We start from the raw sequence: 23,125 nt of genomic DNA on the forward strand, positions 1-23,125 counted from the left end.
AGGTGCACAATGATCAGTGCTATGGCAAAGAAAGCCTGTTCCTCATCCGAGCTTAACAGGGTTAAGATACCCAGTGATGGAACAGCAAAAAGTTATTTTCAAGGAGATAGTCAAGTTTCTTCTCTCTTTAAAACCATGGGAAACTTTGTGTGGGTTTTACCTTGAGGGAACAGTACCTGAATTGTGGATTAGGATGACAAAAACTTGGCCAAGTTTGGGGTATTACCACCATAACTTGCTAAGAATCCCATTCCCCACAGTGTTCCTGTAATGACACGAAAGGCTAGGTCCATGGAGAAAGACTGCATTTATGTGGTTGAAACTGTTTTGCTTGGCAGAGAAGACACTGTGCACATACTGCTTTTTAGATATCATTAAAAAAAATTAAGTTCGCATCTGTGTGTATATAACAGAATACACATCAAATAGACACACTCAATTAAACCTTAATTATAAAGTGGTAAACAGTGAAGTCTTTTAGAATCTGGCAACTGTGAATAAATTAGAAAACTGCAGAGAAAAAACAAAACTTGACATCATGAGGCATGAGCTCATTTCGTATAGCTTAAGTTTGTGTACATAATCGTATCCAGACACCTGGCGCTGCCTTCCATATAGAATTTTGACAAATGCTGGAATTTTGGCTTCGGTTTTCTTTCAACTAGCCTGAACTTACATTTGTATAATGTAATAAAGCAAAATTTTAAGAGACACATTTTTTTCTCACAAGGTAAAAGAATTCTTCAGCTCTTTGAAAGAAAATGGTTCTCAGCTCCGTTGTGTCCAACAAACAATTGAAACCATTGAGGAAAACATACGTTGGATGGATAAGAATTTCGATAAAATCAGAGTGTGGCTCCAAAACTCAAATCTTGAACTGCTGTAAAAATTTGTTCCTTGTTGGTTCCTGCGATCGAAACTCACCACCATTTTGTCGAATATGGATATTTTCAATCTAGAGATGGCTTTTTGGCTCCCACTGAAGATACTTTTCCTTCAACTTCTTACTCACTTGTCTAGTCCTGGGAAAAGGCTGGCTGTTCATTTTTTCACCAGTGGGTTATTTCTATCGTGTGTTTCATTTACAGTGTTGTCCGCAGTGTAAACCCCAAGTGGGTTCCCCACTACCGAGGAGTAAAGTACTTAATTCTTCTTTTATATTTTATACTTAAGCCCCCCAGTCTCCAAACTCCTCCCTCCCACGTGTTTGTCAATCGTAGGCTGGTTTTTTAGTTTCCTTGTAACACTGAACAGTGGGGACTACTGCCAGTGACCACCTGGATCGGTGACTAAGCCAGGAGGAGCCTGGTCCACTTTCTACCTTCTCTTCCTTGCTGCATGCCCTGGGCAAACTTGAACCCCTACATGTACCCCATCAGGCTTCCTTGCCCTTTGGCTTGTGGTGAGTCTCTCAGGAGGGCAGATTGGAGCTGGGGTGGGAAAGAGGAGGTGGGGTGCTTATCCCCCTAGTTCCTTTGCAGGCTGCCTCAGGCTGGCCTCCACTCAAGGTCTCAGCGCCGGCCGGGCGCCCCCCTTTCCCATTGAGCCCTCCCCATCTCTGCATTCCAGTAGCCCCTTCCTTCTCACCCCTTCAGGATGAGGGGTGAAGTGGCAGCCTGGCTTTTACTAGTCCTGGCTGTACTTGTGGTTTCCATGTGTCCCTGCCTGCATTTTTGTTTTAACCCCCCCCCCCCCTTTTATGGAACCCTCCTCAGGTAATCCTAATTTGAGTGGCATCTATTTCCTCAGGGACCCTGATAGTGCCCCTTCTGAGATAGCAGAGTACATTCAGGTCTAGAGGAACTTCATTTGAAGCTGAACCTGAGAGCTGTTGACCCTTATGCAGGCGGTTCTTCCCCTCCCTGCTGGTTATTTAGCCTAGTTTATAATTCCTGAATAACTCATAATTGCAACAGATTGCCAATAAGTCATTACAGTCTCCAGTAAATGACAATGTATTGTGAATCTGAAAATATTTTATATTACTCTAAGTGAAATCTTTTATGAGGTTTTTAATGTACCGCAGAATTTTCAAGATAAGGGAATGATATGAAAAATGTCAAAATTTTTTCACTAGGAATAGTGACTTTTCTGGACATAAATGAGCTTACAATTCCATTTTTATACATATTGCATGGTTTAATGGTGCAAGAAACAAATCACTGGTAATTTCTACCCCCCAGGTATTTTCCTTCTAAAAAAACATAAAGCCAAGATTTGAATGTAAAATATTTTCTTTAATTGTATTTTACATCTTAATTAATGAAACATGGAAATGGTGATCTTCGGTTTGGTCACCTGAGGAACCTACTTTCATTTGCTTTTGGAGAAGTCCATTTCCTAAATAGACACAAGATTGCCACAACAATGTGCAAAACCTTTTTGGTAATAAAAAGTTGTCTGTTATTTACCTCTAAGCAGATATTTGCAATTATTTCCTCCTAATTAGATGGGTAAAAAAGGACTGCTTTAGATCCTGAAACTTACTAAGTCATCATTACTTACTAGCAAACACCCAAGTCTTGAAGACATTTCTAATAAATAAAAAGGCCTATTCAGAGGACCTTAAATGTATACTTCATAGGCATTTCTTAAATCTTTGGATTTTGGTTGTTTAAAAATACTACATATGCATCAAGTTAGTAATACTGCAGCCATATCCTTGCAAACATCTGTCGATGTCCAAGGTTTTACCTTTTTTAACAAACCCCTTTATATACTCAAATGGAAGAATTAGATATAGTTAAAAATCCCTAAGGAAACATGTGTTTTATTTTCTTGTCAGTGCCTTGAAAAGGTCTGTTTAGTCACCATAACACTGGCTTATATTTCCCAGACATAGAATAAAAAAAAAAGCCTATGTCTCTGATGGTACAGACATAGCAGTTAAAGTGGGTTAAGTTTGAAATCTCATAGGTATATGCTTAATTTTTAAAGAGAATTTGTAGAGTATTAACAAAATTTGATGTCCATTACAAGCAGTGCTATTATTTTTGCGTCTCCCCTCCACATTAGACAGTATTGGTGATATACTTAGTGAAGTCAGCTAAGTCCTAATAAAATCTTCAAACAGATGCTAAGAAGAGCTGTGCTCTCTGAAACAAATTCCAAATCAGTGTATGTATGATATGTACCTGATATCTTTTCCTGCATTCACTACCGGGAAGTAAAGATCAAATATTTATCAGAATCTCATCGACATTAGTGCTATGTTCATAATTCATTCAGAAAGATCTGGGAAACCAAAGTTGTAGGACAACAGAGGCTAGTTCTTAAGTTGCTATGAGGGGAAGGAAAGCAACTTTTCAAATTCTAATTTCTTTTTTTAAAGCAGAAGTTTGGTTTTGTATTTGGTAAACCTAACTTCCATAATGCTAGGTGCTGTACAGTACAAAGACTAGCGTTGCAACGGCTCTAAGCAAACAGTTGCTGCTCAGGTTTTATATAGAGTGAATGGAAAGCACAGCTTAACACAGTAAACCAACAGAAGTCAAGCTATATGAATATTCTAAGAAGATTTTATTCTTGGAACTTGCTATGCAGTGACATATATATAGTCTGTATCTTGCTCTTCTGACTTGATTCAAGTCTCAGTATGTTTTGCACCAGCTACAAGGGGCAGAAGTCCTAAACTTTGGCAAAGAAGAGTTTAACCTGAAAAGGGGGGGTGTTGCATCCTGGTCTGTCCAGGTTACCTATTAATTTATTATTAGCAGCCCAAGAGGAGATATATGCCCAATGTACAATATTTTATGTTGGACTTATGAACATTAACCCAAAGAAACATCAAATACAGTTCAAAAGCCCAAGAGGAAAGGGGTAATGAGAAGTCAAAACATTGAAGAATGTTTAAAGCATTGTTTTCCAAATGCTAACAACAAAAACTTAAGTGCAAACAAAATAATGAGATTTACAGGCACTGTGTGTAGAACGTGCAAAGTTTGCAAAGGTTTTTCCTTTTTTGTGTGTGTTGCTTTAAGAAGCTATCAAATAATATCTCTTAGAAATATAAAGTTCCTTTCTCCCAACTGAAGGCAATTTTTAAAAACAAAGTTTATCAATACTCAGTACAATAACACAGGTGAACCAGACAAATTCAATTCTTTCTGGGAAAAGAATAACAAACTGATGTTTAGGATGTCAAAAAACTTCACAAATATCACCGTCTAGAAGCCACCCAGAAAAATACGTTGTCAAAGCCTTTTGTTCTTCAGAAGTCACCAACCACCAGCTGAAGATTTTATACGTAGATATCTTGAAAAATTCAAAGAAGAAAATCCTGTGAACCACTTTGGTATGTAATTATTTTTTTGTTACAAGGCATAGTAAATGTAACATTTAGCATAAGCATTGGGTAACACAAGAAGGAATTTCCTATAATAGATATGAGAGTGGATTATTAATAGAATTTTAAAAAATTTTTGGGGCGAATCGTTAGAGCAGTTCTCATCAGTATACCTCCCTCTTTACAGGGGCTAAAAGTGGACCACGGTGAGAGAGCCTCACCCAAAACCGGCATTTTGATTCCCGTTGGGCTTTGGTTGGCAAGCAGTTGTAAGCTTTTATGGCTTAGAATAAGACCTTTTCTTACGGGTCCAGCTCTCACGACAGATCTCAGAGATTCCCTCATCCACACAAGCTCGTAAGTCACAAATAGTAGTTAAGTAAAATACTATGTTTAATTCTAAGTAAAACAAAAGTGGTCAATCTTTTCCTTTGTCCTTGGTTCCAAAAACCCTGTAATTTCCACCAGACCCTAAGGGACACTTCTCCCCACCCACCATGTGTTGGTATCAATAACATAAGGGCATTTCACTGTAAGAGGTAATAAATACAACATGCTGATTTTGCTTTGCCGCAGTAACCTGCAAAATCATGAACATTTGGGTTTCAAAGAGTCAGTGAGACTTAGATGGTCATTTTCTCCAAGAGCCTGGCCTAATATTTTAAAGAGCTCTTATTAGAAGATTGTTTTTTTAACATTCCAATAGCCCTTGTCAGGGAATCACTCTATAGATTTTGCAATGTGCATTTCATGCCAATAATATAAAAAGAACATGAAATACTCAAGAAGCAGACTTAGTTTCTCTCACCTATAACAAACACATAGGTTGGTAGAAGGTACTCTTGCCTTCATTTATAACAAACACCCAACTTACCAAATAGTGTGAACTTTAACTTGTATTTTTTTCATCAGCTTTTGGCTTGGAAGTTTCCTCCTTTGCCTAAAAGGGAAAGCAAGACCATCAATGAGCTCTTTTCTGGATTGAGTATCTATCATAAAACTGATCAACCAGAAGATTCTTATGAAGAGATGGGCTTCTCAGAATTAAAGGGGCAGAAGGTGGTAGTCAGTTGAGGAAAATAAGATGGTTCTTTCTAATTATCTTTTTTATTTAGCCAACACACTACGAATTCTTCCCCTTCAAGTTTATAAGCTAAAAATAACCTTAAGTGATTCTAAATTTTTTACTCTAGACTTTTTTTTGAAGACCAAGGTAATTGAAGGAAAAAAATATGTGTTCTTGGGTGGAACTGTTCGTTCATTCTGCAGTGGTTCCTTGCCCTGCAATGAGGAGTATTGCTGGCCAGCTAAACCACTCAGTATAAAGGGTTATTATGCTTTCTGCTTTTTGTGAAAAGGTTGATCATATACTTTGTATAACTGAAGTTAAATAATTAGCAAATGGATTTGAGATATGGCATGAACTACTTTTAGATTTCACATGTAAGTGAGATCATGTTATTTGTCTTTCTGACTTATTTCACTTAACCTCATGCCTTCAGGGTCCACCCATGTCACAAATGGCAAGATTTTGTTCTTTTTTATGGCTGAATAATATTCCATTGTGTAACTATACATCACAGTTTTAAAAATCCACTCATTCATAGATGGACACTTAGGTTGTTTCCATATCTTGGCTCTTATAAATAATGCTTCAGTTAGCATGGGGGTGCACATATCTTTCTGAGTCAGTGTTTTCATTATCTTTGGATAAATAGAAGTTGAATTGCTGGATCATACGGTAGTTCTAATTTTTTGAGGAACCTCCATACTGTTTTCTAAAATTGATATACTAATTTATATTCCCACCAACATTGTACAAGGGTTCCCTTTTCTCCATAACCTGGCCAACACTTATTTGCCTTTTTAATAACCATTGTAACAGGTGTAAGGCGATACCAATACCTCACTGTGGTTTTAATTTGCATTTCTATGATTAGTGATGTTGAGCACTTTTTCATGTACCTGTTGGCCATCTGTATGTTTTTGAAAAAATGTCTATTCAGATCCTTTGTCCATTTGCCAATCAGATTGTTTGCTTTTTGCTACTGAGCTGAGTTCTTTATGTATTTTGGATACGAATCCTTTATCAGATATGATTTGCTAATGTTTTCTCCTATTCGGTAGGTTATCTTCATTTGTTGATAGTTTTCTTCGCCATGCAGAAGTTTTTTAGTTTGATACAGTTCCACTTGTCTATTTTTGCTTTTGTTGCCTTTGCTTTTGGTGTCAAATACATAAAATCATCGCCAAGACCACCATCAGGGAGCTTACTGCCTGTTTTTTCTCCTAGAAATTTTATGGTCCAAGTCTACAATCCATTTTGAGTTAATTTTTGTGTATGGTGTAAGATAGTGGTCCCTTTTCTTTTTGCAAATGGCTGTCCAGTTTACCCAGCAGTATTTAATGAAAAGACTGTCCTTTTCCTATTGTATATTCTTGCCTTCTTTGCCATAAATTAATTGATCATACATTGGTGGGTTTATTTCTGGTCTCTATTCTGTTACATTGATCTGTGTCTGTTTGTGCCCAAAGCATACTGGTTGTTTTTTAAAAAAATTAAATTACTGGGGTAACATTGGTTAATAACATTATGTAAGTTTCAGGTGTACAACTTTATAATACATCATCTGTATACTGTATTGTGTGCTCGCCACTCAAGTCTGTTCTCTGTGAATTTGTTACAAATTGTAGCAGCTGAAATTATTTTTAATGTTTCTTTCCTTTAACCTTTATGCTATAATTGTTTAACACACCTTTCTAATTAGCATTTTCTAATTCTGAATATCACTGTAATCAATGTTTTGTGTACTGTTCTCTTTGCTTTTCAGTTTGAACCTCTTTCGGCATTTCTTGAAAAGTGGTGAACGCCCTCAGCTTTTGTCTGTCTGAAAAGCTTTATTTCTCCATATCTGAAGGATAACTTTGCCATAATGAGTATTCTTGACTGGCAATTTTCATTTTTCAATGCTTTGAATATGTCATTCCACTCTCTCCTGGTCTGTAGAGTTTCTGCTGGGAAATCTGCTGATAGCTTAATGGGAATTTCTTTGTAGGTTACTTTCTTTTTATCCCTGGCTATCTTTTAAATTCTTTATCATTGACTTTTGACAGTTTCATTATACTATGTCTTGGAGAAGGTCTTTTTGCATTGAGATAATAAGGTGTTCTACGAGCTTCATGAGCTTTTATGTCTAGTTCTTCCCCCAGGTTTGGGAAGTCTCAGCTATTATTTAAGTAAACCCTCTGCCCTCTTTTCCTTCTGGTATACCCATTATTCTTAACATTGGTTTTTATAATGGAGTCTGATAGCTCTCATAGGGTTTCTTTATTTTTAAAAAGTCTTAGTTCCTTCTCCTCTTCCACCCAAATCATTTCTAAGTAGATTCCTATTCTCCAGACTGCTAAATCTTACTTCAGTCTTCCCTCTCCATTTCCAATGCTTTTCTAATGCATTCTGCACCTCATTTATTGAATTCTTTAGCTCCAGAATTTTTGTTTGGTTACTTATAATTTTCATCCCTTTGATAAAGTATTCCTTCTGTTCATTAATTTTATTCCTGAGTTCATTAAATTGCTTGAGTTTTCTTATAGGTTGTTCAGTTTCTTCCTAAGAGCTATTCTTTGAGTTTAGTTGCTGCAAAATTGTGGTTTTCTTTTTGTGATACTATATTACTGTGATTTTTCATAGTGTTTGATGAAATGTGCCTCTGCCATCGCATCTGGAGTAACAAACGCCTTTGTTATTTAGGTAATGCTTTGTTTACTTTGATTCTGTTTAACAGACTGGCAATTAGAATACTTTTACTTTTCCAGACGTTGGCAGTATAGCACAAGTTTTTGGTTTCTCTTACTGGAGCTGATTTGCTGCTAAAGTTGGGAGCATGCCTGTAAAAACAAGCTGGCTTTAAAAGAATAAAAAGGCTGGTGGCCGTGTGGGGAGAGAGGTGTGCTTAGCACATGGGGCTTTGGGTGTGCCCATGGCCTGGTAGGGGGATCCTCGAGTTGGGGAGTCCCAGAAGTCTGTTGGCAGACTTCTTGCTGTAATCCCCAAGCAGAAATAAGTCCTCCTCAGCTCTGTTTCTGCCCTTTCCCTTCCCCCTCCCCCAGTCATCACTGCAGCCTCTCCTCCAAGAGAGCAATGGGTTGCTCCAGCTGCAGCAGGCTTGGCTGGGAAGATCCCAAGCACCTCCTTCACCCTCCACCCCCTCTGCCTATGCCACCATTCTCCTGGCTCTGCACCTTCTGAGGTCCAATCCACCCATTTTCAGATGCACAGATAGAAGGACCCCTCAGGTATCCTGGTTTGCTGTGCAAAGTCACCTGTGCTCAGTTATGAAAGTCTGAAGAGTTGTGAATTGAAGGGGAGAGGAAAAAGGAACAACTGATGCTGACATCACTCTCAGTCACCGTCTTTGTTTTAAAGCTTATTTTGTCTAAGTATAGCTACCCCAGATTTCTTTTGGTTTCCATCTGCAGGGAATATCTCTTCCCATCCCTTCATTTTTCAGTCTGTGTATCCTCAGATCTGAAGTGAATCTCTTGTAGGCACCATATAGGTGGGTCTTGTTTTTTTATCCATTCAGCCACTCTGTCTTTTGATAGGAGAATTTACATTTAAAGGAATTATTGATGGGTTGTACTTGTGGCCATTTTGTTAACTGTTTTTTGCTCTTTTACAGGTCCTCTGTTTCTTCTCTTCTTGCTCTCTTCATTTAAGACGTGATGATTTTCTGTAGTGGTAAGCTGAGACTCCTTTCTCTTTACCTTTTGTGTATCTACTATATCATTTATCTGTGTGGTTACCATGAGGCTTACAAAAAGCAACCTATATTTATAAAAGTCTGTTTTAAGTTGATAACTTACGTTGGAATCCATTCCAAAGCTCTACATCCACAACCCACTTTATATTTTTGATGTCACACTTTACATCCTGTTATATTGTATATCCTTTAATTACTGTAGTTACACTTATTTTTCACCTTTTGTGTTTTAACCCTCATACTAGTTTTAAGTGATTAATCCACCACCTTTACATCATTAGATTACTCTGAATTTTACTATATACTTTTACCGGTGATTGGCACTTTCATGTGTTTTTCTGTTATTAACTAGCACCCTTTCATTTCACCTTAAAGAAGTCCCTTTAACATTCCTTGCAAGGCAAGTTTAGTGGTGATGAATTCCGTTAGCTTTTGCTTGTCTGGGAAAACCTTTCTCTCTCCTTCAATTCTGAATGACAGCTTTGCTGGGTAGAGTATTCTTGGTTTTATTTTCCTTCAGCACTTCTAATATATTACCTTCTGGCCTGCAAAGTTTCTGCTGAAAAATCTCCTGATAGTCCTATGGGGGTTCCCCTTGTACATAAGTTGTTTCTCTCTCACTGCTTTTGAGATTCTCTCCTTGTCTTTGACATTTAATTATAATGTGTCTTAGTGTGGGTGTCTTCGGGTTCATCTTATTTGGAACTTTCTGGGCTTTCTGGCTCTGAATGTTTGCTTCCTTCTCCAGGTTAGGGACGTTTTCAGCCATCATCTCTTCAAATATGTTTTCTGCCTCTTTCTTTTCCTGGGACCCCTATAATGCAAATGTTGTCCCATAAGTTCCTTAAGCTATTTTCATTTTCTTTTCACTACTCTGAGTTCCAGTGCCATCTTTTGACCATTTTTTGTTTGAGTCTGCTGTTGAACCCCTCTAGTGTATATTTAAGTTCAATTATTGTATTCTTCAGCTCTGTGACTTCTATTTGGTACTTTCTTATATTTTCTCTTTGTTGAAGTTCTGTGTTCACCCACTTTTCTCCATTGTGGTTCTCATGGTGTTTGATGAGCACCTTTCTGACCATTATTCTGAACCCTTTATCAGGTAACTCATTTACCTCCATTTGGTTAAAGGACTTTTTCTATGGTTTTATCTTGTTCTGTTTGGAACACATTCCTCTTTATTTTCCTGATACTTTGTGTTGGTTTCTGTGCTTTAGACAAAACAGCCACCTCTTTCAGTCTCGAGGGAGTGGCCTTGTGGAGGAGATGAAGCTTATCATTCAACCTTGTCCTAGCTGTTGGTTGTTTCTCAAATCTTTGTGATTGTCCAAGCAGATTATTTAGTTTTAGTGACTCCCAGTAATTGAGGGGGTGCTGAGATCTGTCAGTGTTCCATCGGGGGGAAGATCTCAGACAGGACCTGGGTTCAGGCTGACTGCAAGCCAGACCCTCAGGTAGCAGCTTTTAAAGTATGCAAGTTACAGTGACATGGGACGACAAGGGTTAAGTAGCATTGGCCACCAGAACCAGGTGATACAGAGGTGTCCCCTGGGAGCAGCTGCAAACATCGAGGTACCAGAGGAGGGTGAAAACTCCATTCCAGGAGGTACTAGCAAGCTGGAGTGAAACAGTGGGTAAGTGCGAAGATGGCACCTGCTGGCTGGAGTGAAGGAGAGATCAAAGACGGCACCCTATCAGCCTCTGTCACTGGTGAGTAATTCGCCAGGCCCCAGGTGTTGCTAGATGCCTGCCCTTCAGGCTGACACTGAAGTCACTTAAGCTTCTTTCATATAAAGTCTAGAAGCCTCTCCATCTGCTGCCTCTGTGCTAGGTTGTTGAGTCCAAGCACGCAAGCCCTTTAAGGACCATTTTATCAGTTCACTATAGCTTTGTGGGTCTTGTGGATGTGCCTTGTTGGCTTTCAAAGCTGGACGTTTTGGGGCCTTGTCTCAGGTGCAGTTCGTAAAAGTGAGGGTATCAAATGTAGGCTTCAAACTTAGTTCTTCAGGAAGAAGCTCTGGGTTTTGAGTTCCCCCCAACTGTGGGTTGCCATGCTGGGGGAAAGGTTTATGGCCAGATTGTGCCTCAGCCTCTCCTACCTGCTTTGATGTGGGGGTTTTTCTCATTTGCCCAGTGAGTAAGAGTCACTCAGCTAGTTTCTAGATTTCATGTGTCCATGGAAGGAGGTGCATTCAAGGCCGTTACTGTTTTGCCATCTTGAATTGGAAGTATCTTGTTTTAAAGAGTTTTGATGTAGCTGGACTATTGTTTTTAAAGTTGTACCTTTAATTTCTCATTATAGTTAGGGGATCATAGTAATAACCCTCTGCATCACACGTTTAAGAATTGGAAGGGACCCAGAAGTTGTCTAATCCAATGTCCATTCCTTTACTGACCACAGTTTGAATAATTTCAATAATAGGAGAATCTCCCAACTGTTCTGTTCCATTAATGCCCAATTCTAAGAAACTGGAACCTATAGCTTCCACTCATTAGCCTTAGGTCCACTTTCTAGAGCAACATGAAAAATTATATACTAATAGTCTTGGCTCCCAGGTGGTATCTAATATTTTGGATCACAAAAACTCTAAGATCTTCCCTAATTCTATGTACTACTCCTATATTCTTAAATTTACAATAACCACATTCTCTGGTGATGTTTCCTCACCTTTTAAAAGGTCTCAATTTGCAGTAGTTCTTACAATGAATAGCGTATCATAATCAAACTGACTTTTATCCCTTAATGATACACAAAGTAATGGTTTATTCTATTGATGGTAATTTAGATTTACTGAAATGCAGTATAGGAACCTGTACTGTCAATGTGTTATCCAAGTGAGAATGTTCAGTTGGAAGTGGTCGTCTGGGTCCTTAAAGACATGAAAGTGCAAAACGCATTCATCCATCCCAACGTTCCCCAAACTCTCAACCACATTACAGCACCAATTCTAAGGCCCAAAAGCATACTACTGAGAGATCAACTAAACTAAGGAGGAATTCATGATATAGCAACCAGCATGTCCTTGCTGATCTGAGGCAGAGCTCAAGAAGAGGAAACAGAAATCCTAGATCTTTCAAGGATGGAGGGAAACAGGGTAGTAGGCAGAGGGCTATTAAGTCTGAATATTGCTTTTAGAGTGGGGAAGGAACTTAAACATATTTATTATAAGCGGAGAAAACTGAGATGGCTCTAGAGATTGAAGGTTTTGGAGAGAATGGATTATTGACGGCTGAGAGAACGGAAGAGGCTGAAGGGTGAGGAGAGGGAGGAAGATCTGTCAGTGGGTTGTGGGAGGAGGACCTCTGGGATTTTCTGTAGGGTGACCTCGATTTTTCTCTTTGAAGTAGAAGGCAAGGTCGTCTGCGGACAGTGGGGGAACGTGGCTGGAAGGGAAGAGGGCCAAGCACAGGGCATGATTCAGGCCAGCACAGATGGCTTAGACACCGTAAAATTCCAGTGGCCTCATCAGGACTTTATGTGATATTCTACAGATCAGCATAGGAATCTGGTGGTGTTTTAACAATTTTGTTAAGCATGTTCATTTAGATTTCTAAAGTATCAGTTAGTTTTAAAAAAGTCGTTAAAACTTCCATTTCTTTACCAAGACAGGCTACGGGATAGTGTTTAATGCTTAAATTTTTATTCTAAATAGATTCCAATCAGAAATTTAATGACTAAAAGGATAAATGCCACTTCAGGTAATTCCTAAACAAATTTGCAATATATTTAACTGCTCCGTTTACCTTTGCAGAATCCTTTGCTTTCCCCCCATTCTTGGGTGCTTTGGGCTTGGGAGCAGTCTTCTTGTCTTTGTCCTAAAGCAAAGGAAAGAAAAGGTAATGCGGCTATTGCTAACGTTAATCCATCTAGCAATTAAGTACTGGCTACAGTTAAACCAAGTCAGGCTACTCGTTTTAGTAGCCTGGAGAGCTCCAATTTAAATAATGGAAAACCTTGGGTGTTCTAGTTACAGGTTTTTGAACAATGGCGAATGTACATGGAAGTGATTAGGTAGGAGGTAAAAATGAGGAAAATGGGGGTCCAATTGGCATGACTCACTGAGAACTTATTTTGCTCATCAAAACAGAGCTCGTTTCTCTTGGGATTGGTTTTCCTTTGCCACAGAATAAGAACAGGATGTTGTTTTCAGTGTTACGAAGAGAAAGGGAACAATGGAGACAACCACAGACAGCTGGGGTAAGTCGCATATAAAAATAAAGTCCACTCACCAAAAAGGCATATTTATGAGTTTCTAGGAGTGAGAAATCAGATGCGGAGGCAGACTAGAAATTAAATCACCCAACACGGGAAGGACTGGAAATTCAGTGAGTGGGAGATAGGCTTAATACCAGCCAAAGCAATAGCAAACCGAGACCTCTAAAACAGTTCTTCTGAAAACAACAAGGACAGTCATTTCACTGTTTCTTCTGATTTATGGAAGGGTATAATATGTAGGTAAAATGCCACACATTTGTTGATTTACACATTATCTTTTTCATTCACTAATAATCACATTTCGAGCATCTGCTATATACCAGGCATTTTGCTAAAGCTGAGCACGGAGGTAAAAGACACTGCACTACTATAAAGTACACACCCGGTGGTGTAATACACATGAGACTAGAGGTAGGCCAGAAGTTACCTAGATGGCAGGGAAGGAGAGGCTTCCAGCTGGGGCCTGGGAAGGGAGGAGTGGTAAGAGAAGTCTTCCTGAAGAGCTGACGGTTGAGCTGGGCCCCCAGGGATGGAGAGGAAGCCCCAGGGCAGTGGGTATGGGAAGGTGGGTTGTACTAAGGGACAGCTTTCATTTGAAATGAACACAGACAAAGCATTATTGTTGGACAGCAATATAGTGTGGCAATCAAAAATGACAGCAATAGAGAGGCAACATGGAAAACACCTATGAAATAATGTTAGCAATGTATCTTATGGACTCTAAGTACAACCATGTAAAATACAGACAGATGGAAGACGACAAATGTACTGAGTAGTGTTTGCAGGGTAGTAGAATTTATATTTTTTCTGTTTTCAAGTCCCCTAGGGCATCATTCAATTCACTTTATGTACACGCGCAGGAAGACACATTCAAAGAAAGTCAGTATGGAAAAGCGCAGTACCCTTGTTGTGTTCTCTGAAGTCTCTGTACTTGAAGAACAGCTGTCGAAATCCTCTGAGAGGGAATCAGTGGGGTCTTGATCGTCTGCAGGTTTCTGAGACATTAACAGAAATAACCATCAGGGGAGAAACCAAGGCAGAAATGCTGTACAGTGCCTTCTCCCCCATCATTCTTTTCCTAGCGAAGTAATGGATTACAAAGGAGATACTGAAACAGGAGAATATTGCCAGCAAGTTGCTTCGTATTTTCTGAGCCTTGATTTTCTAATATGGAAAAGGAAACTGCCTATTTTGAAGGGTTCTTGGGAAGACCAGATGAATGAAAGAAAGATACTACACTCTTAAATGCTCTTGGCATCACACCAAGCACAGGGCAGGCATTCAATAAATACTTCTGAACTGTCAAAGTTGCAGCTAGAATAAAAAAATAACCTTTTTATAGAAACATGCAGCTATGGTATTTACCTTTGGTTCCCTTGTGGGTGGCTCCACTGGTTTGTCCTTAAAAGCAAAGCAGACGATTGATAAGTCATAAATTTTTGTAAAGGTTTACTTAGGTGTAGTCAGTATATATATAAATCTATACTATCCAATGACTTGAATTGGGGAGTATATATTTGCAACCACTGATTAACCTAGGTCCTTACTGTTCTCCACCAGCTTTGCTTAATTACCACCCTGTAACGATTTCGATGGGGAAAATGCAAGAATGAGAGTCTGGTCCTGGAAGTGAAAGAAACACTAATTACTTAGGAACTTTCTGCCATCATGTGTTATAATTCTATTTAAAATGTTACAAAAAGCAACTTGTGTTTTTATGTTTATGTCTTATTTACTGGAACTTATTATAGCTCAGAAGGATTTGAGGAGCAGTCTGCAGAGACATTAGTTGTTTTTCAGTCAGGATTACGAGCACAACTCATCAGGGATTTTCCCCATCTATAAGTCAAGGACATTAAATAATCCATTTCCCAACGAATCCAAGCAGGGTCAGGTGGTACTATCAAAGCAGGGTGCAGAATTGCTATCTTGAGGAATACTAAACAGGAATTAATTCCTGTAAGAGGGACACTCGAGCTGCTAACCCCCTTTAAATCAAATGAAGCGGTACAGAAAGTCGGATGTAATTTGACTTTCTTGTTTATATATGATGAACAGGCCTGGAAAGGGTTATTTATCAGCTAACTGACTTACAAGTAGGAGCTAAATAGGTGAGAGAGATACAGGCCAAGTTGACTTAAGAAAAACTGGCTTCCATGTTAGAGGCAAAAGGCTAGAATTTCTTGACAGTATGTTTAGATATACAAATAGGACTCGTGATTGAGGATATGGTTTTGCCTGTCTTCACTCTCAACGGTGCTTGCTGGTGGTGGTGGTGTAGAAGGAAGAAAGGGAGACCCCAGGTTTGGAGGTGACTTATTTGCCTCTATTAATTATTCCAATGCTAGCTCCTTAAATAGAGAGGCTCTGCTTCAGTTAGGATTACAAATATCATTATTCACTTTTATAGCCTTTTCTTGTAAAAAGAATTCATCTGTGTACATGCCTTAGAATAACTGTTGAGCATCAGTGAGTGAATGAACATTATTCAACTCTGTATGCCATGGTGTCTAGCATACCTGAACATCAAATGATACTGGTGTAAATAAATATTAAATAGAATCCCGGACAGCCTGCTCAACAGGGGCACATTAAAAACAGTCAAGTTACATTTTTATGCTGTTGTTAAAGTGCACCTCCTATTCATTTCAAGTGAGGTTTATATTTAAAAAGCTTTGTCTTATGTATCCAATCTAACCTCCACTTACCTTATCATCGTTATCCAAGAGATGTCTGTATTCAGGTGGGATAGTGTCATCTCTTTCTCCCAGCTTGTCTCTATGTTCAGCTTTAGTTCTTTCCTATAAACATTGAATGGGTACAATTAATACTCCTTTCCTCTTTTGCTTATAGAATACATTCTGAAATGCAGAATTCTGCATTTATTATACTTTTCTGAGGCAAAACATATGGTCTGCTTTTATTTTTTAAGAGAACAAAATGCAAAATGCATGACTTGAACAGACTATATTAGTTGATGACAAAAAGTAAATCCATGTGCTTCTATATGTCAGTTTGCATCTGTGAATTTTCTACCTGTCTTTTAAACTGAAATGATTAAATAATTATCCTCAGAAACCACATAAAGAGATAAAACCCAATAGCATAAAATATCTTTCTGTGAGTTTCACTTTTCAAATTAAAAAAATCAAGTCATTGTACCTTGGCATTTAGAGGGGTAACCACTATTTATAAGCATCCCTGAAGGACCAGGACACGTAGCAAATCTGAACAGATGTGCTGACTGCTTGTGTTGCAGGGGAGGAAATACCTGCCGTTAAGTAAGCGGCACCGACAGCCCGGCTCCGCGGCTGGCCTCTCTCAAACTCAGTGACACTAACTCCCCCGCTCAGGAAGGGGGTGCTTTACATTTTATTTTTCTGCATCTTTATAATTTTATTTCTCACATGTAAAGTTTGCATCAATATTCCTATGAGAATGGTAGAATCAAGACATAACGAGTCTTTGAAATGCCTTGTCTTTGGAACACCAATTTGGATGGTCAGTTACTTCCTGGTTCCAAGCTAAATGGATTGTTGAATATTGTATATTAAGCATAAATAAGTACTTATACATGTTGTATAAAATATGGAGAGTTAACAGTTTGTGCTTTGTAGACACACCTCTGCACGCAGTTAGTTATGACAGCAGAGAAGGCTGCTGGGAAAACCTCTGCCACTCCATGCACAGAATGTGTCAACCTAAGAAATGCACACACACGGGTGCTGTCTACCAGATAAAACCCAGAACAGTCAATGTGGGGAGAGAATAAAAATTAACAAAGCAGAGCTGTCCTCTTCCATCATAACGAGGTTTGGTCCCACAAAGAAGACATTTGCCTGAACCTGTGACACAGCATAGTCCTCATCGAGGAGTAAAGAAATACAACATAGACCCCAGGGGAAAAAATGAGACAGTTATCCAACTGTTCATTAACTCCAGATAAAGTTGGAAGTGTTATTTTTCTTTTTGTGTAGAGAGTCCAGGGCATTTTATGCTATGAAAAGAAATCTGAAATTTTCATTTATTTTTTTCCTTTACCTTGACTTTATCCTTTAATGGTTTGCCCTCATCTGGATCAGGCTCCCTTTGCCCTAGACTGTCAGAAAGTTCATCCAGGGCGTCATCGATTTCTTTGTCGTGCCTCTGTTTAAAAGTAAATCTGAATTAGTCACTGGTTGTCCAAATCAGGTCACCTGTTGGAGTGTGGCCCCAGCACCGCCACTAAGACTTCTTAAGGATTTTCACTAGGGAGATGGACAGGGTGAGTGGAAGGCACTGGACTGCCAACCCTTGCTCAGTGTTTTCTCTCCCTGCCCTCCAGCTCTCAGTGGCCTCTCAGCACCTGTCTACCCTTGCCCTACCCCCTGATGTCTTTCACCTTCCAAGAAAACAGGTCTCTCCTAAAAAGATGGGGTTCCCTAGCCTGATTTGCTGGGAAATATGTCTTAAGATGCTTTTGAAAACTCATATGAATTATTATAGCTTAGTTTACTCATTGATTCCCAAGTATATTCATTGAAATAAAAATTATACCTAGTTTTAGTGATGGCTCCAAATAAAATATTAACTAAAACTAGACCCTCTGATGTAAAAACTGATAAGGTATCATTCTAAGACATACTTGTGAAAGGTAGATACATGCAAAAAAAACAAAAAAACTAGACCACCTTCTTACACTAAAGACTTAAATGTAAGACTCAAAACCATAAAGATCCTAAAAGAAAACATACGCAGTAAAATCTCTGACATTTCTCTTAGCAATATTTATGATATATCTCCTTGGGCAAGAGAAACAAAAAAATAAACAAATGGGACTACATTAAACTAAAAAGATTTTGCACAGCAAAGGAAACCAACAACACAAAAAGACAACCTTCTAAATGGGAGAACATATTTACCAATGATAAAACCAGAGGAGTTACTATCCAAAATTTATAAAGAACTCATACAACAACCAAAAAACAATCCAATTAAAAATGGGCAGAGGAACTGAATAGACACTTCTTCAAACAGGACAGATGGCCAACAGACATATGAAAGGATGCTCATTGTCACTAATCAGAGAGATGCAAGTTAAAACCACCATGAGATACATCACCTCACACCTGTCAGAATGGCTCCATCAATAAACAAGTGTTAGTGAGGTTGTGGAGAAAAGTGAACTTCTGTGCACTGCTTGTGGGAATGCAGATTGGTGTGGCCACTATGGAAAACAGTATGGAGCCTCATCAAAGAAATAAAAAATGGAGCTGCCTTATGACCCGGAAATTCCACTTCTGGGTATATATCCAAAGAAACCCGCCCGGCCGGGCGTGGCTCAGTGGTTGAGCATCAGCCTAGGATCCAGGAGATCGCAGTTCGATTCCCAGTCAGGGCACATGCCCGGGTTGCGGGCTCGATCCCCAGTTGGGGCGTGCGGGAGGCAACCAATCAATGACGACTCTCTCATCATTGATGTTTCTCTCTCTCTCTCTCTCTTCCTCTATCTGAAATCAATAAAGATAAAAAAACACAAAAAAACAAACCCAAAACACTAATCTATGTTCATTGCAGTGTTATGTACAACAGCCAAGATTTGGAAGCAACCCAAGTGCCCATCAAAAGAACAAAATCTTACCATTTGTGAGAGTGTGGATGGACCTAGAGGGTGTTATGCTAAGTGAAATAAGTGAGTCAGAGAAAGACAAATGCCATATGATTTTACTTATATGTGGAATCTAAAGAACAAAATAAATGAACAAAATTGAAATAGACTCAGATGCAGAGAGCAGACTGAAGGCTGCCAGGAGGCAGGAGCATTGGGGTACTGGGTGAAAAAGGTAAGGAACTGAGAAGAACAGGTTGGCAGTTACAAAATAGTCATGGGGATGTAAAGTACAGCATAGGGAATAAAGTTAATATTTAATAACTATATATGGTGCCAAGTGGCTACTGGAAATATTGGGGGAGGTGAGAACACTTTGTAAAGTATGATTATCGAACCACTATGCTGTACACCTGAAACTAATTCAAAATAATATTAAATGTAAACTGTAATTGAAAAATAAAAATAAAAAATTGAAAGAATAAAATTAGGAATCTTTTTGCTTTAAAAAAAAAGGCTTTTGATTGTGGATATATACTAATAGCCTCAGTCAGGGCAGAGCCTCTCACCTGAGTATTAAGAACTGAAATGTCAACGGCAGCCTGGGTTATTAATGATTCTTCCTTTCTGTGGCACAGGGGCTTTCATCATGTGTGTGTCACAAACACACACACACAGCATTTTACTAGTTTTAAGTGCTTCATGAGAGCTCAGAATTATAGCTGCTAATGGTGGAGCTGCCCCTGCCGGGTCTGGGCTTTGTCATTTGTGCCTCTGGATATTTTCAGATGCTCCTGAGGCTGACCCAACAGGATGAAAATTCATTCAGAATCTCTGACTACAGCACTAAGTGAGCTTTGATGCTACATCAAAAGGAAAGGAAGCATAGCTGACTTCACTAAAACTACTTCATCTCCATCTAGCAAACCAGGCACTTCTCAACCAAAGGAGATGGGGGTCTGGTTTAGGGCAATCTCTATCTTTTGATGTGCCGTGGTCTCCTCGATAACTTCACATTTGGTACTGCACAGAAAATTAATCAAGGAAGTCTGGGAGAACTTTGATCCCTCCGTCTTGCCTCAGAACATGTAAATAATTAAAACAGTATTGATGCTGAGGTTTTTCTACTGCTAGCATGAAAATGACAAATTTTTACTGGTGTGAATGGGAGGAAAAACAACTCTATTCCAGGACATGTTTTGTTAAGTTTTGGGGGGGGGGCAGAAGCTCAAACACTGACCAATTCCATAAAATAAAGTTAAATAATGGATAGTATTTACAGCATGTGTTAAGAAAAATATAAAAAAAGGAGAAAATGATCAGGAAAGCTAAAGAACTTTTAAAATCTAATAATTCAAATATACAGACAGTGCACACTGCACTTTCAATTCTATAAAGCAACAATTTAAGCTTCTCAACTATGTTTAAAATATTTTCACATATATTGTTTCATGTAATCATTTTCAATATTCTGTCATCTCTCTAAATCACCAGTCTTATCTCTTCTGCAGGTGCCCAATCTTCCTAACAATTTTTGTCTAATTCCACTTACTCTAAAGAGGAGTCCTATTTTCCTCCTTTTTGGTGCTGTTGTGAAAATAAATATTTACAAAATGTGCTACTTACCAGAGTGGCAGGGGATGGGCCTGCAGAGCGGGTGGTTGCCGCTGGGGTTTGGGAAACCACTTCAGAGACAGTAGCTGAGAGTTTAGCATTGTCAAATGGCTTTTGTTAAAAAAAGAGAGAGATTTTGATCACTAATATGTTATATACAAAATTATTTTCACAATACCGTCACTTGAATACAACTCTTAATATAGTTTTGTGATTAAGTTTCTTGATCCAAATGAACGCACAGTAACACAGAATCTTAAAAAGAATTTTTATTCTATTTCTTACTCCACTGTATTATTTTCTACAACTTCCTATTATTTATTATTCTAAAGGGTGTTCAATAATCTAATGGCTTAGAGCTTCATGGTTTATTTACATATTTCTTACTGTACTTTTAGATTGCAGTTTTTCAGCTTTCTTCTTTGTAATTAGTTGCCCTGAATCAGAGTTCTAGTAGTAGTTCTTTTTATGGTATTAACTATATTCAGCCAAACTGCCCTCTCAAAAGTTGCCAGGAATTCATACTGCGAAAAGCAGTGAATGTGCGTGCCTGTTTCCCATGGCCTTGCTCACCTAAATTAGGTATATATCACATATTTTACATTCTGATAATACATTAGGTATAAGGATGCTCTACTGTTACCTGCTAAATGTTATAAGGTTTCAATTTTATTATTTTTTTCTTAATGTTAAATATTATTCCAGAATCTTTCTGAAATGAGTTCTTCTCTCATTTCAAAAATATACTAAATCTGTCATTTATGTTCATTTCTCAATTTCTTTTTCCACTGATCTGTGACTTTGCATTCTGAATCAGAACTGTATTTTTTAAACCATTATTGTATAAGAAAGCTTGTCAGTATTTTTTCATATTTTTATGCCTTCATTTTTCAAATATATTTCAGAATACCTTTGAGTTATATAAAATAACTTATTGCTATTTTAACAAAAATATTGTCATCATACTTTTAAGACATTTAGTCAAACTCTTAGATGTACGAGTTTTAATTTCATGTTACTTTTTTTATTCATTTCTTCTATTGCAGTTTTCTTTAAATAAGTCTGACATCTCATTAGATAATTATATTTTCTAATGTGTTACTTAGAAATTTACATAGCATACATAATGTTACGTACAAATGTGAGAGCAAAAACTTCAGGCAACACCAAGGAATCATTCTTTTTTCCTACTTGTCACTTATTTTCTCAATTGATATATATTTTTCATGCCACTGTCCACATAGGATTAAAAAACCCAGACACCACAAAAAAGGTTCTGCAGTTAAATAAATTTGGCAACTGCAACAGACTTACAATATGTTCTCAAACAAAGAGTCCTGAAAATCCTACAGTTGCAAAACCTGCTGTTACCCAGCATTTCCCAAACTTCGAGGGACTATCTTCCACAGGAAGCTAAGTTTCCCTGGAGGTTATTTGGAAAATGACCAAATTGTAGAGTATCAGCTGGTAAAGTTGTCTAAGAAGTAATTTTAGATAAACACAATTTTAAATTTTCTTTTCATAGGTGTACTTGATAGAGTACCTGCTCACTGGTTTAATTAGTTACACTGTTGAAAATATTCACTGTGCTGGAACAATATCTAGTATTTCATGATGCAACACAGTTTTAATGGCTACAGTGGGTTGAGGGCCATTAATTTTGTGATTGTTTCCTCAGCTCCCACGTCAGATTCTAAGTCACGAGTTTCCATTTATTCCTGCCACTTGAAAAGTAAGGAAATAAAAACAGGAGTTTCAGCCTTACAAGCGGTGAAGTGTCGGGGGGTCCAATGAAGTCCTTAGACAAGGCATCAAGGAGTAAGTCTTCACTCAAGGGCTGCAAGAACAGAGGACATGTATCACACACCTCATTTGTCTCCTCTTCAAAGTGATGTTACTGTTCATAAGCTGATCAACTCATTAAAAAGAAAGCTATGCCCTTCCTGAATTATAATCAGGGACTGTAATTCAAAGAGAATGATATACTCAGAGAAAACTGGCTTGCTTACTAGAAGCGATTCCTTCTTGGACTCTTTAGGCAGGAGTGGTTTTCCATCTTTGTCCTGTCCAGGGGGAGAAAAACATGGCACTGAGTCATTTCACATTCATCCTAAATATGAGCCCCTGTAAACATTATCAGGTTATACAAGATGCTGCTGTACATTATCAATTAGATTCATCAGTTCAGGAAACAGACTCTCTCACCAGAGACTATGCCATAATTAGTTCATGGTAACAAACAGCTCACATATACCAGACATTCCCTAGACACAAGGGCTACAAAGTAGATTGGGCCTGACCTATGACCTCAGGTGCCCACAAACTAGTGCCAGGAAAAAAGTGAACAGTTCATGTAGTGTGGCACATGGCGTGGTGACAGGGCACCCGCAGGACACTGTGGGAGCACAGGGAATGAGCCCAGGGGTTGGGGGGCTTTGCAGAAGTTGCTTGGAAAAAGCAGGTTAATGCTACAGGCAACACGTCCAATTAACACACACTGATTACGTGCCCAGCCCTGCAAGTAAATACTGGGAATACCACAGGAACTAGCACAGACCAAGCCCCTGCCCCTGGGAGCTCATCCTGTGGGTGGGATGCTCTGAAACTTATGGCTGAGATGATGCCAAGCTTCTAATGACTCTAGGGTCCACTCATGTCTG

At 38.6% G+C, this 23,125-nt stretch overlaps 2 protein-coding genes across 18 annotated transcripts in view; one reads left to right on the top strand and one right to left on the bottom strand.

Moving 5' to 3' along the window:
* The window catches only part of ERAP1 (endoplasmic reticulum aminopeptidase 1), a 31,096-nt gene extending 28,686 nt beyond the window's left edge, over window positions 1–2,410 (top strand). For all 7 annotated transcript variants that reach the window (XM_081131568.1, XM_081131572.1, XM_081131570.1 and 4 more), the window contains one exon: window positions 731–2,410. In XM_081131568.1, coding sequence (XP_080987694.1) covers window positions 731–886 — 156 coding nt within the window. In that variant the 3' untranslated portion in view covers window positions 887–2,410. The remainder of the gene's footprint in view (window positions 1–730) is intronic.
* A 295-nt stretch (window positions 2,411–2,705) lies between these two features.
* Window positions 2,706–23,125, bottom strand: part of CAST (calpastatin) — a 101,058-nt gene continuing 80,638 nt past the window's right edge. For all 11 annotated transcript variants that reach the window (XM_081131580.1, XM_081131574.1, XM_081131581.1 and 8 more), the window contains 10 exons: window positions 22,475–22,528; window positions 22,231–22,302; window positions 20,478–20,576; window positions 17,306–17,410; window positions 15,973–16,065; window positions 14,630–14,665; window positions 14,167–14,259; window positions 12,793–12,864; window positions 5,160–5,225; window positions 2,706–4,254 (listed from right to left, as the gene is read on the bottom strand). In XM_081131580.1, coding sequence (XP_080987706.1) covers window positions 5,175–5,225; window positions 12,793–12,864; window positions 14,167–14,259; window positions 14,630–14,665; window positions 15,973–16,065; window positions 17,306–17,410; window positions 20,478–20,576; window positions 22,231–22,302; window positions 22,475–22,528 — 675 coding nt within the window. In that variant the 3' untranslated portion in view covers window positions 2,706–4,254; window positions 5,160–5,174. The remainder of the gene's footprint in view (window positions 4,255–5,159; window positions 5,226–12,792; window positions 12,865–14,166; window positions 14,260–14,629; window positions 14,666–15,972; window positions 16,066–17,305; window positions 17,411–20,477; window positions 20,577–22,230; window positions 22,303–22,474; window positions 22,529–23,125) is intronic.

The sequence above is a fragment of the Miniopterus schreibersii genome, assembly GCF_964146895.1.
Source record: "Miniopterus schreibersii genome assembly, chromosome: 3".
In the NCBI taxonomy this organism is placed as follows: Eukaryota; Metazoa; Chordata; class Mammalia; order Chiroptera; family Miniopteridae; genus Miniopterus; species Miniopterus schreibersii.